The sequence below is a fragment of the Herpailurus yagouaroundi genome, unplaced genomic scaffold (genome assembly GCF_014898765.1).
Source record: "Herpailurus yagouaroundi ecotype Mexico unplaced genomic scaffold, PumYag 184, whole genome shotgun sequence".
In the NCBI taxonomy this organism is placed as follows: domain Eukaryota; kingdom Metazoa; phylum Chordata; class Mammalia; order Carnivora; family Felidae; genus Herpailurus; species Herpailurus yagouaroundi.
In genome coordinates, this window is record NW_024412415.1 from 32,081,970 (window position 1) to 32,095,320 (window position 13,351).

The 13,351-nt window shown below is 43.5% G+C and overlaps 1 protein-coding gene across 2 annotated transcripts in view; it reads right to left on the minus strand.

Moving 5' to 3' along the window:
• Nucleotides 1–167: 167 nt before the first annotated feature.
• AAGAB (alpha and gamma adaptin binding protein) overlaps nt 168–13,351 on the minus strand; it is a 55,956-nt gene continuing 42,772 nt past the window's right edge. The window contains exons 6-10 of one of the 2 annotated variants that reach the window (XM_040493064.1): nt 8,880–8,962; nt 7,924–8,020; nt 3,136–3,240; nt 2,620–2,669; nt 168–1,933 (exon numbers count right to left, since the gene is read on the minus strand). In XM_040493064.1, coding sequence (XP_040348998.1) covers nt 1,856–1,933; nt 2,620–2,669; nt 3,136–3,240; nt 7,924–8,020; nt 8,880–8,962 — 413 coding nt within the window. In that variant the 3' untranslated portion in view covers nt 168–1,855. The other variant, XM_040493065.1, reaches the window with a different exon arrangement.

The following is a 13,351-nucleotide window of genomic DNA, read 5'->3' on the forward strand; positions in this document are numbered from 1 at the left end:
CTGAGGTCTTGAAAAGGTGAGTTGATATTATACATACACGAGGTAGATTCCACGTATTATGAGTCTGGCAGACTCTCCAATTATTCACTATTTATGCCCAATCTGAAGTAAGGCTTCCCCCAACATGTGGCCTACTAAAAAACAACAAAATCATAATACACATTGGCAGACTTTATAAATAAATGATATTTTAATCACCTGGCTTTGTTTAATCCACAAAATCACATTCACGGCTTTTTCTAGTCTGTCTTCCCTAACCACGTGACCTGATGTATTTTCTGGAACCCTTCATGTTTTAAGAAAACCATTCTACCTTTCATTTTGCAACCCCAGAGCCAACTTCCCTTACATTCTTAGTAGCTAATGCAGTCACATCAAAGAAACACTGATGGAATGGTGATCAATTAGAGTCTCAGAGACCTTCAGAATAGTTTAAAAAAAAAAAAAAAAAAAAAGTCACCAAGCAAGAAAACTGCCGGGTGTTGCCCGTGATGGCTCTTCCTTGACCACTCCTGTCACTGAAACCTTCCCCTCTGTGGCTGCCCTGGCCCAGAACCTGGAGCATTTCACTCCTTCCGCCATTCCTCCTGCAGCGCTTACAAGGCGGTGCACAGAGGGGTCTGAAACTTGTTTCTGCTGGTGACCTAAGGAGTTCACAGTCCACACTAGGCCAGAAGCAGCTCTCGGCCTCCGTGTCGGCAGCGGCCAGCCACGCGCCAGTCTAGAACCGTGGCGGTCACCGCCGCGGTGAAGGTTAGTGGCATGCATTTACAAAGTGTCTACAAAAACTGAAATAGGAATATTTGCTGTACTTCTCGCTCTTCCTTGGAGAGGTTCCCTTTGGTGAGCAACTGCCCTAGGGTTGACCCCCTCAGCCCAAGAAGTAACACAAGGTACTCGGGTATTCGTTGCCTGACCTTTCACAATCCCTTCCCGTCTTGCCCATCCTCACTGTTACTCTTTGGGCAGCGACCTGTTTGGCTCGCAGAGAAGAAGAGGGGGAACCACCTCGTTTTGAGGGTATAAAGTGTGACGGCACAGCTCTGACATCTCAAGCGCTCTAAGGAAGAAGAGTTTCTTCATGGTTATACTAATGTGAAGGCCTCCGTATGCATTCACATACTGTTTCGATGGCCCAGATAGGGAATTCCTTAACTTTCTCTCTCAGTCTCACCACCCCCCACACCCCGCCCGCCTCCCCCCCACAACAACTTGGTAGATGAGTTTGTTTTGCCTCATCTAGTATAATCTAAGAATTCACCCTGGTTTTTTCCATTGTTTCTAGCATGAGCTGAGACACTGTATTTCCAATGAAGTGCCCAGAAGCATTTTTCAGCTAGAGACTAACCTGAGGGCCACGGACTCTGGCTCCACCTACACTATGGCACAAATCAAGTCTGTGGCAGCTTCCTCGCCTCCCATCAAAAGCAACAAAGCTTGGAGCAGGAAGCTCCCCGAAAGCAGAAAATCCAGAAGCTTGAGGAAAAGTGGCACCAGCTCCTGACCTGTAGTAATCGAGTGTGGCCACAGAGGACACCACATGAAAGGTGGACTGGGAATGGCGTGGTGGCCTCCTTCTTCAACCGGGGCAAATCACACAGGCCCCTGAGCCTCGTTTCGCTCCCGTTCCTAGAAAAAGTGTATTTGAAAAAAACTCCCTCCTTGCTGTCATGATACTCCTCACTCCCTTAAGATATACTGAGAGAGGAAACCCCTACTATCCCCTAGTAAGAACTAAAATTAAGGGGACCCTAGAACTAAGTCAGGTGGCCATCATGATGATGGGAAGTTCGGCAGAAGAGAACTGGGTGGAGCAGGGAAGGATCTCAGGCAGTCAAACCCTAGCACAAATAATTTAGTGTTCTTCATCCGATGAAAGGCCTTCAATTTCATCTCTGTCTCCCCCAATTGCCATCCAGAAGGCCTTGGCCACCTGTGGAGAGAAGCGTGCAACACATTTTAGGCAACAGCTACATTTCAGCTTGTTTCATGTGTCAGTCAATATGCTCAACTGATCAAGACCTAAAATGCTATCCTTGCCCTCCAGCCTTCCAGCAACATATATCAAAACCCTGGAATACCCTGACCCAGGACTTCGACTTCTAGAAATGCATACTGAGTCTAAAATCAGAGTTACGTACAAAGGTGATGGATGTGTAAGGTTATGCACAGCTTCACTATTTATAGAAGCAAAAAATGCACATGGCCTACACGTCCAAAAGGGAAATGGATAAATTAGGACACATTCATACAATGAAATACCATAAACCACATACATTTCCTGCCAAGAGCATGTGTTGCATTGGTAATAAAACAAAACAAAACAAAACAAAACAAAACAAAACAAAACAAAACAACTGGGAGTTTTCCAGCCCAACAGTTAAGAAGGCAAACATCCTGAGTCTCAATGAAAGTTCCATGTCACTCAACATACATTTGAAAAATCTTGGTTTGACTACAGCAATTATATTACTACAGTGTAAACATTCAATTCGTTCCAAGTTAATATCCAAAGAAAAGTTCACACTAAGGCACTTACAGAAATCAACAAGTGTGACATATAATAACAGTAACAGACCTTCTGTAGACACTCAATAAATACCTGACTGATTGTCTCACCTTTTCTGCATGCAACTTTCTCTGCTCGTGAGGAAGCGTCGCAGCCTTGTCTAGGGGGAAAATATATCTTAAGAAATTCATCTAATAGCACAGGAGAGTCTGGAGTGTATGGATGTTGTAATGCTAGAAGATGGGAGATGGGTTTCAAAGACAAATGCTTATGGTGTAGTCATTAGAGCTGTTAGGGAGTTTAAGTCTTCCCAATTTTCCAGATGGGGATGAGGTGAGTCAACTGGCAGGGGTCTTACTGATTCCAGGTTAATGAGACACACTGAAAGAAACTGAGAGAGGCAAGAGAAGAAGGGCAAGTAAGAGGAAAGAGAGTGGAGAAAGAGGAAAATTTTCCCCGGGTAACTTCTACCAACAGAAGATGGCACGGTCCCCCCGGAGCCAAGGTTCTCCAGACAGCTGACACCAGAGCATGGAATCCAATCAGCGGTGACCAAACCAAATCCTACCATGTAAAACAGAGGAGCACCAGGACGGGAATGTGTCAGACGCAATGGATCCAATTACCTTTCATTTCCTTTAACTTGGAAAACAGTCTTTCAAAATTCTCCAAATCTCCTCCACCAGTAGTAAGACTGGCTAATTCTTGAATATCCAGATCTAACATGGGATCTGAAAAAAGGATTTGTCACATTAGTTGCCACATATCACTTACATATGGGCTAAATACGCATACAAGGCAATCAATCCTAGCTTTGACGGCGTCATCACTGGACGAGTACTCCATGTGCACCGTCTTCACTGCTCACAGTGCTTCTGCCTGCCTGGCTGCTGGCGGGCCTTCGTGAATGAAAAAGAGCATATTCTAGCCTTACAGCATTACACTGAGGCAAAGAATATGGCTTCGTTTCAGGGATGAGAAAACTAGAGCTCTGAGTGGAAGGGACTGGCCGGCTCCAGGTCACAGCTAGTGTGAGCTCGGATTCTGACTTAGGTGTTTCCAACTCTAAAGGCCACACTCTCCACTGAGGTGCACTGATCAACAGTAAGCGTCTGGAATTTATGCCGTATCTTCCTGTACAACAAATATTTTCGCATCTATTACTGACAACCACCATATAAGGTGGTTAGGACAGACCTCAATGTCTGCAATTTATACGTGGAGAAAGCTGGGTTTAAAAACGAATTCATCTAAAATTACAGTTATTCAGAAGTAGAGCCAAATCCTATTACTACAAAGCCTTTATTATTTCTACCACAACCTATTACCTCTTCATCAAAATTTGTTTTTAATCAGAATTCTTCCCCATTCTCCACTCCATACCGACCACCTCTATGATGTCTTCCCTAGGCATCCCAGATCACAAGCCTCCTTCCCTAGATTTCATTCCATACTTCGTGTTTCCAGAACTGTCTTGGCACTGGCACATGCTACTTTGCATTCTGACACCTCCCCACATTACTGAAATACCACTATAGTACGAGAGAGCTCACCTTTGTGTCTACATCACCGAGTGCTTTAATTTATGTAATTCCTTTTCATTTTTGCAACAGCATTGTTAGGAAGAATTTTCTTTTACGTAAGGGGAAACTAAGGCCCATGAAGGCTAAACAACTTACTCGCGGTCATCTCACCACTAGTGGTAGAGCCATGATTGGAACCCAGTTGTCCAGGACCCCAGGCCCACGACTTTAAGCATTACATCGCAAGGCCTGTCTCTACATTTTTAGGCTGTAAGCTGCTTGAAGACAAGGACAACTTCTAATTCTTTGCATCTACTACAATGCCATACAGAGAATTTGGTGTTAAAAATGCATTTTGGTTAATAAATTCGCTTTGGACAAATTTCAATGGACATTTCACGTAGGCAGTTGACATACGGGGCTGGAGATAAAAATCTGTGATTTATCTGTGTATAAACGGTAACTGAACATAGAAGCACTTCATGCTTAAATATAGATTTGGCAGAGGAGGGTAGATGGAGTGATGAGGGATGGCAATATGTGAAGGCTGGGTAAAGGAGGGTCATCTATCAAAGAAAGAGAAGGAATAACCAGAGAGGTAAGAAGAAAACCAGGACATGTGCTAGGTGAGCCAAAGAAAATGTTTCAAAAAGGAACCGATCCACAATGTTGAATGCTGTCAAGAGGTGAAGACAAGGACTGGAAAATGTCTACGGACTTTAGTGGCATGGAGGTCACTGGTGAGCTGTTTCAGTGGCAAATGGGACAAAAGCTGAAGAGTAATAGTGGGTGAGGGACGGAAAGAAGTTCAGTAGAGAGGAGGGAGCTGCGGGGTTGACAGATGTTTTACCTTTGTTGGTTTGGTTTTGCCTTTGTTTCTTTAATTTTGACATAATTTCGGTACTACCAAAAAGTTACGAAAATAGTAAGTTCCGCCTTCCTCCCCTGGCATTAACATCTTATGTAACTAAAGGACAATTATGGATGTCAAGAAGTTCAAAATGGTAAAGTGCTATTAACTAAACTACAGACTTCATTCAGACCTCACCAGTTTTCCCACTAATATCCTGTTCCAGGATCTTACACAGAATTCAGCCGTCAGATCTCTTTAGTCTTCTTCAAAGTGTGATAGTTCCTTAGACTTCTGTCATCCTTCATGACTTTGACACCTTTGAAGAGTACTCGTCAGTTATTTTGTATCATGTCCCTCCAACTGGGTTTGTCTGATGGTTTCTTATTAGGCTGAGGCTATGCCCCTTTGGCATGAAGACCACAAAAGTGATGTGCCCTTTCAGTGCCTCCTGTCAGGGGACAGGTGATGTCAGTGTGTCTTATTACCACTGATGTTAAAACTGGTGTCCGCCGGGTGTCTCCAGTGTAAAGCTACTATTATCCTCTCTGTACTAAATAAATATCTTGGGGAAGATACTGTGGAACATGCAAGCATTGTGTCTCTTCTCAAAATTTCATCTCCTAAGTTTCATGTGGATCAGTGGATCTTGGCCACAATGACAATTATTACTGTGGTGTGTGGCTAATGATGATTTTTCTTTCCCTCATTCCTTCTACCTTTACCAGAATTCTTCCATAAAGGAGAACTTCCCTTTTTTCCCTGGTTGTTTTTTTACTCAGTTATTTCTTATGCTAGTATGGATTCATAGATATTTTAGTTTATTCTGTGGATTACAGCCCAATACTAAATTCATTTTTTTAATGTTTATTTATTGAGAGGGGGGGGGGGCCCCCAGACACAGAATCGGAAGCAGGCTCCAGGCTCTGAGCTGTCAACACAGAGCCCAACGCGGGACCCGAACCCACGATTCATGAGATCATGACCTGAGCTGAAGTCGGACGCTTAACCGACTAAGCCACCCAGAGCCCCTACTAAATTCATTTTTACTGGTCAAATTGTTCCAGCATGAGCCACAGGAAGCTCTTTCAAGTTGGTTCCGGTGCCCTTTTAACATGCTCCCTTTTTTTTTTTTTTTTTTTTTTTCTTCCAGTACCTCCTCACGTTCTGGCCCCACAGGATAACTCTAGGCTCATCCTGCATTTTTCTGGTCTCTAGCCTTGGAATCAATCACTTCTCCAAGTGACCCTGGATCCTTTTATTGGAGGATGGTATTTAAAAACCAAGATCTAAATGCTGAGGGTGGTGGAGCGCCTGGGTGGCTCTGTCAGCTAAACGTCCGACTTTGGCTCAGGTCATGACCTTGCGTTTTATAAGTTCAAGCCCCACGTCGGGCTCCGTGCTGACAGCTGGGAGCCTGAAGCCTGCTTCGGATTCTGTGTCTCCCTTTCCCTCTGCCCCTCCCCCACTCGCTCTCTATCTCTGTCTCTCAAAAATAAATAAATATTAAAAAAAAAAAAAAAGAATTTAAATGCTAAAGGTGCCAACTGCTATTGGAGTATGGTGCTTCCAGGCCCTCTCAGTGGAAAGCGGTAGGACGCGTACACACGTCTCTCTCTATTGCTCTAGCGCAGAAGTATGCCGTCACGCTAACTAACTTTCAGTTCCAGCCCAGTACCAAACGGTGCATCCCGCCTTCTTCTTTCCTTATGTGACTTCTTTCTCGGACAGTGAGAAACCTAGCGCTCATTATCTATATTTTTTAAATGTTTTCAACCCTGATACATCTAAAATATATATTGTGTCAGGATTTCTAAACCATACTCCTGTGAGGATCAAATGTATTAAGCAGAGTTCACTATTTCTGTTCAGTTCTGTTTTTAGCCTCATGGTATTTAGCAGATGCTGTTTCCCCATGTTATTCAGGCCAGTTCTTGTCTTCCCTACCTCTTCAGTGTGGTTACTGTTGTTTGTTTTTGTTTTTTTTTTTCCCATGACAGAGACTTTAGCACGTCTAAAACCAATAGGAGAAGGGCACCTGGGTGGCTCAGTTGGTTAAGCGTCTGACTTCAGCCGAGGTCATGATCTCGCTGTTCCTGAGTTGGAGCCCCGTGTCGGGCTCTGTGCTGACAGCTCAGAGCCTGGAGCCTGCTTCAGATTCTGTGTCTCCCTCTCTCTCTCTCTGCCCCTCCCCCACTCATGCTCTGTCTCTCTCTCAAAAATAAACACATTAAAAAAAATTTTTTTTTAACCAATAGGAGGGACCCAACTAGAAGACAAGGTTGAATATATGAAAGAGTAAAGAGATTATATGTAATTTTTCCTTCTTTATATGTTTCTATTACCAAACACTTCAGTTTTCTACTGGACTATCTTCTAATCAGAAAGTGTTTTAAAAGCTGCACATGGGCCCTCCGTGGTGGCATCGCGAGAACGCAGAACTGTCCGCAGTTCCACAACAAGAGAACGTTTACAGTTATTATCAACCACATCCCATGGCTTTTGGACATCTGAGTGGATTCGAGTTTCAGTTCCAGGACCCTCTTGTTAGATGCCCTTGGACAAGCTATTAAACTGCTCTGGGCCTCAGTGTCATCTCCATAAAATAACTTTTCTGCTGAACTTCATTACCCAACACAGGAAAGTAGATATAAAGGAACTTTAAAAGGATGTGAAAGGGCTTATAAAGTTGTATTATTCTTGTTATCATCAATTCTGCCAACTGTTAAATACTATGAAAAAAACTGGAATATGGAGATATAAAGCTGTTTCACCACCTGGTTCTGTCTGTCTCAGCTAAGATGATCTGGATCAGGATCCTGCTGAGAGAATCAGAGAGAAAATGGTACCCGCAGATTGCTTATATAGCGATTCTCCCTCCCTTGCTGATAGCCATCCACCAGGCTCACGTTCATTGGGGTACACAATCCATTTTCTTCCCTTGTTCATCTTCAAAGTCAATTTCCCCCTCGATGATGTATGTCCCACACCTATTCCAAGTTCCACAGAGCTGTCTCCTGGCAGCCAAAGGAGGAACTTACCCACGATGCTATCTGCCTGGGCATCTGTTGTGTTAGATGCACCGCCCCGATGATCCAAGAGAGATTCAGTCCTAGCTGCTGCTGGCAAACGGGGCTGCTGTTGAGGGAAATACACACAAGCAGTAATTTAATTGCAGGCTATTTCAGAACTAAAGCCAAAAAGGCTCACACTTCCACTCCCCAGTTGGCTCTAGAGAAGCAATAATGGGAGCTAGAGACAAAGAGAGATGGAAGAAGAGTTGATGTCACATAAAAAAAAAAAAAAAAAAAAAAAATCAGAGGCTAAAAATTCACCAACTCAGGAGTATTTTCCCTCAAGGAAAAACTAGAAAGTGTTATGATTCTGCTACTGGCTATTAAAACGTGGTTTTTTGTTTGCTTTAAGAGCCATGTTTTATTCAAAATGCAAAAATCAACATAAGTATTTCTCAAAGAGCTCAAGACTGATGAAAAAGTTGCCTGGAAAGACCACATGGCACTGTGTCATTTGCTCTTGGTTCCAGCAAGCTGACCAAGGCACACTTGGACCAAAGACCTTGAGGACACAGGGTTGAAGTCAGACTAGGAACTTCACTGAGGACAGGGACCCTGCCTCTGGTTTGTACAGGGCCTCGTACATGGGAAGTATTGAGAAAGAACCATCAATTTTATTTCATAAAGATCTGCAGGCAACTTTATGTCTCAAGGAAATCCTAGCACGCTTTTTAAAGTACGCTCGCCCAAAAAACCCCATGGGGGAGCCTAAACTGTGATCATCTGGAAAGGGCTTACTGCTTTAATGCTGGACCAGCCTCCTCTCAACAGGCACCAGGCACAAGAGGACTGTTTTAGATTCTCTTTTTATCCTTAACTATTTTCTGCTGCCTCTTAAATGGAAAGGAAAAAATGACAAATGGTATAAAGAGTCATAATGACAAGGAGAAATTAAAACCAAAGGATCCAGGAAAAATCTTTACCTCTGAGTGACGCATCTCTGCTGACCCAATGCTATGGTTTGCTCCAGCCAATGAGCTGAGAAGGCTAAAGCCTTGGTTCCTATCTGAAAAGAAAACAATCCAGTCACGGACATTTGTTATTTACGTTGTGAAGTGTTAAAATGACTGTGATAAAGACACAGTGGCTATTTCCTCATTATAAAAGTTCTAACTATAAAAACTGTTACTCTGGGACATTAGGAATTTATAGATCTTTAAAAAAAATTTTTTTTTTTTTAACGTTTATTTATTTTTGAGACAAAGAGAGACAGAGCATGAACGGGGGAGGGTCAGAGAGAGGCAGACACAGAATCCGAAACAGGCTCCAGGCTCTGAGCTGTCAGCACAGAGCCCGATGTGGGGCTCGAACCCACAAACTGTGAGATCATGACCTGAGCCAAAGTCGGCCGCTTAACCGACTGAGCCACCCAGGCGCCCCAGGAATTTATAGATCTTAATGCATGGACTCGTGCTTGCATTTTCATCATACTTGTTATTTGAAAATATGAATTTTTTTGGAATAAAAACTTCTTAAGAAAATAGTCACCAACAATCACCATACTCTCTCAATTCTGAATAATTTTTAAAACTCACAGACACAGGTCCAGGCCAAATATAATGGCAGGTCCACCACAACAAACAAGACCACTCAGTGGTTCTTTTGCAAAGGTTAACAGCACTCATGTTTTAATAGTCACTATGAGCCAATATGGCAGTGTTTCAAACGGTGTTTCAAATGTTCAGAAATGTTTACAAAAAAGCAACACAGGTGCGTTATCATCAGGTGAAAAGGAGCATGCATGCTTTTTAAAATAAAGCTTTCATTTTGTAAGAGATAAGGACTCCCTATACTCTTAATGTTTGTATTTACAATGGAGGACAAATCTGGAGCAGAACATCTAGAAATGACGACAGCCCTAGCACCAATCACAGCTTCCTCAGAATCACCTGGAACACCTATGAAAACTAGCTAGGTATTCAAGGACCCTATCTCAGACTCACTGAAGCAGAATCTCTGGGGCAGACACCAAGGAAGCTGAACTTCCATATCTCGAAGTTTACTTATTTATTTATTTTTAGTGATCGCTACGCCCACCGTGAGGCTCAAACTCATGAGCCCAAGATCAAGAGTCGCACGCTCTTCCAACTGAGCCAGCCAGGTGCCCCGAAAGCTGAACTTCTCACACATACTCCAGGAGAATCTTTGAAGGACAGGGATCAGGGAAGTCGGAAGGACAAAAAGAAAAGAAAATCACTACTTTAGAGTAGAAGGCGACACCCACAATCCAGGAGTCTAAAGGTACAGCTGTCAAAAAGCTATCTTCCTTCCCCTTGCCTTTCCTCTATCTGTCCCTTCCCCGGACCCATCCTCAGCTCTTTAAACCACCTAGAGGTTCCTAGGTCCTACCCCCGTCGTGTGAAATCTGTTGCCAGACAGTCACACAGAGGTGCTGACAACAGAGAGACACCTGCCGTCTCCGTCCTTCGACACCACAATGACCACACATGCTAGGCCGCACAGCTTTTTTCCAGCTCGGCCTCTCACCCCGCGCGTACCCTGCCCGCTGTAGGACCTGTGTCGGCGCTGGGCAGCACCAGGGGCCTGTTGATTTTCTCACACCGTACCCCAGCGTCCACGTACCCCTGGAGCCCCTTTTACCTCCTCATCCAACTCGGTCACTCTGCCAGGAACACGCCAGGCCAAGTGCTCGGGTGCGTCTCACGCAAGGACCAAGCGCTAAGGTGTCACCAAGGAAGGCAGCGGAGACCCAGAGGCTGAGAGAAGTAGATCCATGTGGTGTCTCACGCCGATGGCTTCAGAGAGCCTGGGATATTTGGTCCAATGTGCTATAGATTTTAAAGCAGTTGTACACAGTTCAGTGCTCTGACAGGGATTCTCCATGTCATGGAGCTCTTAGAGTAGACTTGAGGCTCTTTGTACACAAGGCAGTACCTGAGTAATAGGGTACTGCTGTAAGAGAGTCCTCACCTCTGTTACTGGAAATACAGTGGGCTTGGGGTAATCTTCAAATCCAATTCACAAATCCCTGCCTATTCTAATTCCACGGCTTATGTTTTTCCTCTGTTGGGCATCACCTAAACTTGGCAGGCCAGGCTGCAATCCATGAAGACTAAGGCAATGTTGTGTCAACTTAGGCATATTGTTTGATCAAAACAGTCTGTTTAAAGTCCCTTGTTCTTTTTTTTTTTTTTAATGTTGTTAATGTTTTTACTTATTTTTGAGAGAGAGAGAGAGAGAGAGAGAGAGAGAGAGAGAATATGAATCTGAAGCAGGCTGCAGGCTCCGAGCTGTCAGCACAGGGCTGGACTCGGGGCTCGAACTCACGAACCGCGAAATCATGACCTAAGCCGGAGTCGGACACTTAACTGACTGAGCCACCCAGGCACCCCTAAGTCCCTCATTCTTTATAGTGGCTGCCTCCAAGGAGGGGGTCTGGGAGGGACAGGAGTTAGAAGAGCCAGACTCATCACTGTAGATCACGAAAAAGTCTGAATAGTGGGAAGAGAACTGGGCTCCAGGTCAGAAAGCTTGGATTTCATTCCTGGCTCTGCCTCCCCATGTGATCGCGGGCAAATTAATGAATCTTTCTGTGTCTCAATTTTTTGATCCGCCAAATAAGAGGAGTGCTATATTCATGGTTGTGAAGGTCCTTTCTGCCCTAGGTGTCTGTGATTTTATGAAGAGGTACTCTTTTGCCTCTCTTACAGTAGCTCTGAATTAGCTGGGCTTTTTAAAAAAATTACTAAATAGAAAAACAATAACCTTAAGTTTCCTAATCCTTTTAAGGTTCACAGATGACTACGAGTTTATAATCAGGTTTTGGACTAATTATAATAAGCTGGAAGGACTTTCACTCAGGATTTTCTTATAAACAACGGAGAAATGTAGTCAACTGACAAGAGAGTTCACAATGTTCCCCTGCTTATATTTTAAGGAGATCAGAACCATAGCAATTGTCATGATTAGAAAAGCAATTCATTCTTGTTTATACAAAGCGGATCGCTCGCACATTAATGTTGCTCAAAAAAACTTGGATGATATTTTATCCACCTACGGCTTTAAAGAAACTCAGTCCTGCCTAGTTCAAAACGTGTTTAGCAAAATTCTGCCCGTGTGCACCCACTGTAAAACCATTCTCATAGGAAAGGATTACATAAATCTTTTCTTGTTTGCCAGATTTTTCTCCCCAGGACTCAGGGCATGGAAATATCATCCCTATTAAGAAGAATTTATTTCTTTAGCAGGTAGTTGTTGAAATTGGCTTTTGCCCCTCTCGTTTTATCGATGCCACAAAACACTACACCAGGAAGGAATAAATTAATCCACTTACTGAACGGATTCTTCTGGAGCTTCAGAGCTAGAGAAAAGGGAAGTTGTTAATGGTGGGAAATAAATTCTTCTGGAAGGCACAGTAAGTATATTAAACTCTGGTCCTAAAAACATCTAATTCCATTTCAGACTACTCAATTGGCACCTGTGGAATACTAGATTTTAAAAAGGATAGTCATGAAAAACTCTAGTGGTGCTGGTCATTAGCACAGAATTCTTACACAAGTGTCCGAAACAGAGCTATGGCCTCTAGAATAAAGATTTCATGTGCCTTGGGGAGGAGCTTCTATTTATATATTTATTTTTGTAATAAGTTTCCAGAAAATTTCATATAGATGGCAGTGTTTGGGTATCTCTTCATAAATCTAAAAGCACAGGATTTTGGGGACGCTTGGGGCGCTCAGTCGGTTGAGCGACCAACTTCGGCTCAGGTCATGATCTCACAGTTTGTGGGTTTGAGACCCGCATCGGGCTCTGTGCCGACAGCTTAGGAGCCTGGAGCCTCCTTTGGATTCTGTGTCTCCCTCTCTCTCTCTGCCCCTCCCCCACTCATGCTCTGTCTCTCTCTCTCTCTCAAAAATAAAATAGAAACATTAAAAAAATAAAATAAAAGCCCGGGATTTTTATAGAAACGTAACATGCACTTCACACAGCAACTGTGACTTCCATTCCCTGAGACACTTACAGAACTGAAAACTCGGGCCCAAAGGGAAATTTTAGCAGAAGGTTAAACATACGAAGGAGGCTGGGATATCCGCTGACGGCCTGATAGGACTCAGGCTGCACTGTGTCAGCCAGAGAGGTTTTTACTTCAAATTTCTACACAACACAGCTACAATATTAAGCATTTCCACGACCACACAGCCAAAACGTCTTAGATGACCTGTTATGTATCTTCTGTGTCCATATTCAGCTTTTATTTCTTTAAAGCGGCAATTAGTTGGCACCATCTGTAGAAGTTCAACTTTTCTTTACATCCCCTTTCTCTCCCCACAAAATATTTTGTTTTCTACCCAGTGATACACGTGACCCCACTTACACCACAGCTAAGATTTTCGACTTCCATAGAGAAGCTGGGCCTATTTTTTCTTATTTTTAAATC